This window comes from Poecilia reticulata, unplaced genomic scaffold (genome assembly GCF_000633615.1).
Source record: "Poecilia reticulata strain Guanapo unplaced genomic scaffold, Guppy_female_1.0+MT scaffold_340, whole genome shotgun sequence".
Lineage (NCBI taxonomy): Eukaryota > Metazoa > Chordata > Actinopteri > Cyprinodontiformes > Poeciliidae > Poecilia > Poecilia reticulata.
The window spans coordinates 41,858-43,200 of record NW_007615111.1 but is presented as its reverse complement, the minus strand read 5'-3'; the positions used below and the strand labels follow the sequence as shown (position 1 = coordinate 43,200).

The window sequence follows — 1,343 nt, the reverse complement described above, 5'->3', positions numbered from 1 at the left end:
TGTTGGAAATCTTTCAGGTTAATAGTTGTGCTGCAGTAATAGTGTAGAAGACAGAGTGATATATTTTTCTGTCTTTATCTTCCATTCATTTTCACCGTCTTTGTTGTAAGACCTAAAAAAAAATTCTATCAACTAAAATCAATGAATTATTTCATGCTGAAGCCGCCAAAAACATGACCTCTGAAATTATATTCCTCTAATTCAGGCAATTTCATTTTTGCAAAACAGCTTTATGGTTCTTTTGTAAGCAATCCTGCTTCTGTCTTCTGTAGTTATTTGGCTCTCTAGGACATCAGTTTGTATAGAGGAAAGGAGTACCATCAATCCAGAACCAGTGATTATCCTGGAAAAACAAACAAAACGCAATAGAAAGTTAGTCATGTGACGCAAAATAAAAAATGTGGTAAGTGAATGTGATACCTCTTGCGCATCAGAGCCTCCAACCCAGGTCTCTTTATACTCGTGACTTGAAGTCATTATCAATCTCTGGATCTCATGGTACTCCTCCATGTCCTTCATGGACTGACAGTTTTTCTACACATTTAATGAGACAAAACTCTGAGAAACTTCTGATGCATAATCTGTTAGTTTAAAGATGTACCTGAATGATGTAACATGAATGTTTAAGAGATTGCGCTAATTGAACCATGRATATAATTTGGAGCAAATTTTCTTATTTAAAACACGATTTATTTAATCTAATATTGAACATATGGTTAAGTTTTTACAACTACCATATTTTAAATTTATTTTCTTAACAATATACATATAAGTAATATGTACAGCCTAATATATATTATTTGTCGGCTGTTTTCCAGCAGAGTTCTAGCTTCAGAGTGATTCAGCAGCTGAGATTGAGTCCAAAATCTGACGTGAGATTCATCCATGCTGCAGTGAATCCGTCTCTCTCTAAAGATATTTGATTCTTCTTCCTCACATCGTGTCTTTAGGAAACCTTCAAAACAAAAACGGAAGATTTGGGAGCTATCTTACTTTTGACAGAGTGAAAGAATTACATATAAATAATAGTCTTTACCACCTGTGTAAACTTTGCTGGTGAATGTTATAACAAGTAATATAAATTTTATAATATGTTACATTGTCTTATTTCTAATGTAGGCTCTTGTGTCAGATAATCTAAGTCAATGTTAGAAAATAATAATTTTTTTAGATTTACGTAGTGGGGCTGAACCCTATATTACACCAAGCACTGTAGCTAATATTAGCTGGTATCTCACCAGTGGACCTAAATACATCCATCCATCCCTTTTCTTACACCCTGGTCCCTCAGTGGGGTCGGGAGGGTTGCTGGTGCCCATCTCCAGCTAACGTTCCGGGCGAGG

At 35.2% G+C, this 1,343-nt stretch overlaps 1 protein-coding gene across 1 annotated transcript in view; it reads right to left on the bottom strand.

The window, feature by feature from the left end:
- Positions 1 to 282: 282 nt before the first annotated feature.
- LOC103460917 (ladderlectin-like) overlaps positions 283 to 1,343 on the bottom strand; it is a 26,084-nt gene continuing 25,023 nt past the window's right edge. The window contains exon 5 of the mRNA XM_017303536.1: positions 283 to 343. Coding sequence (XP_017159025.1) covers positions 293 to 343 — 51 coding nt within the window. The 3' untranslated portion in view covers positions 283 to 292. The remainder of the gene's footprint in view (positions 344 to 1,343) is intronic.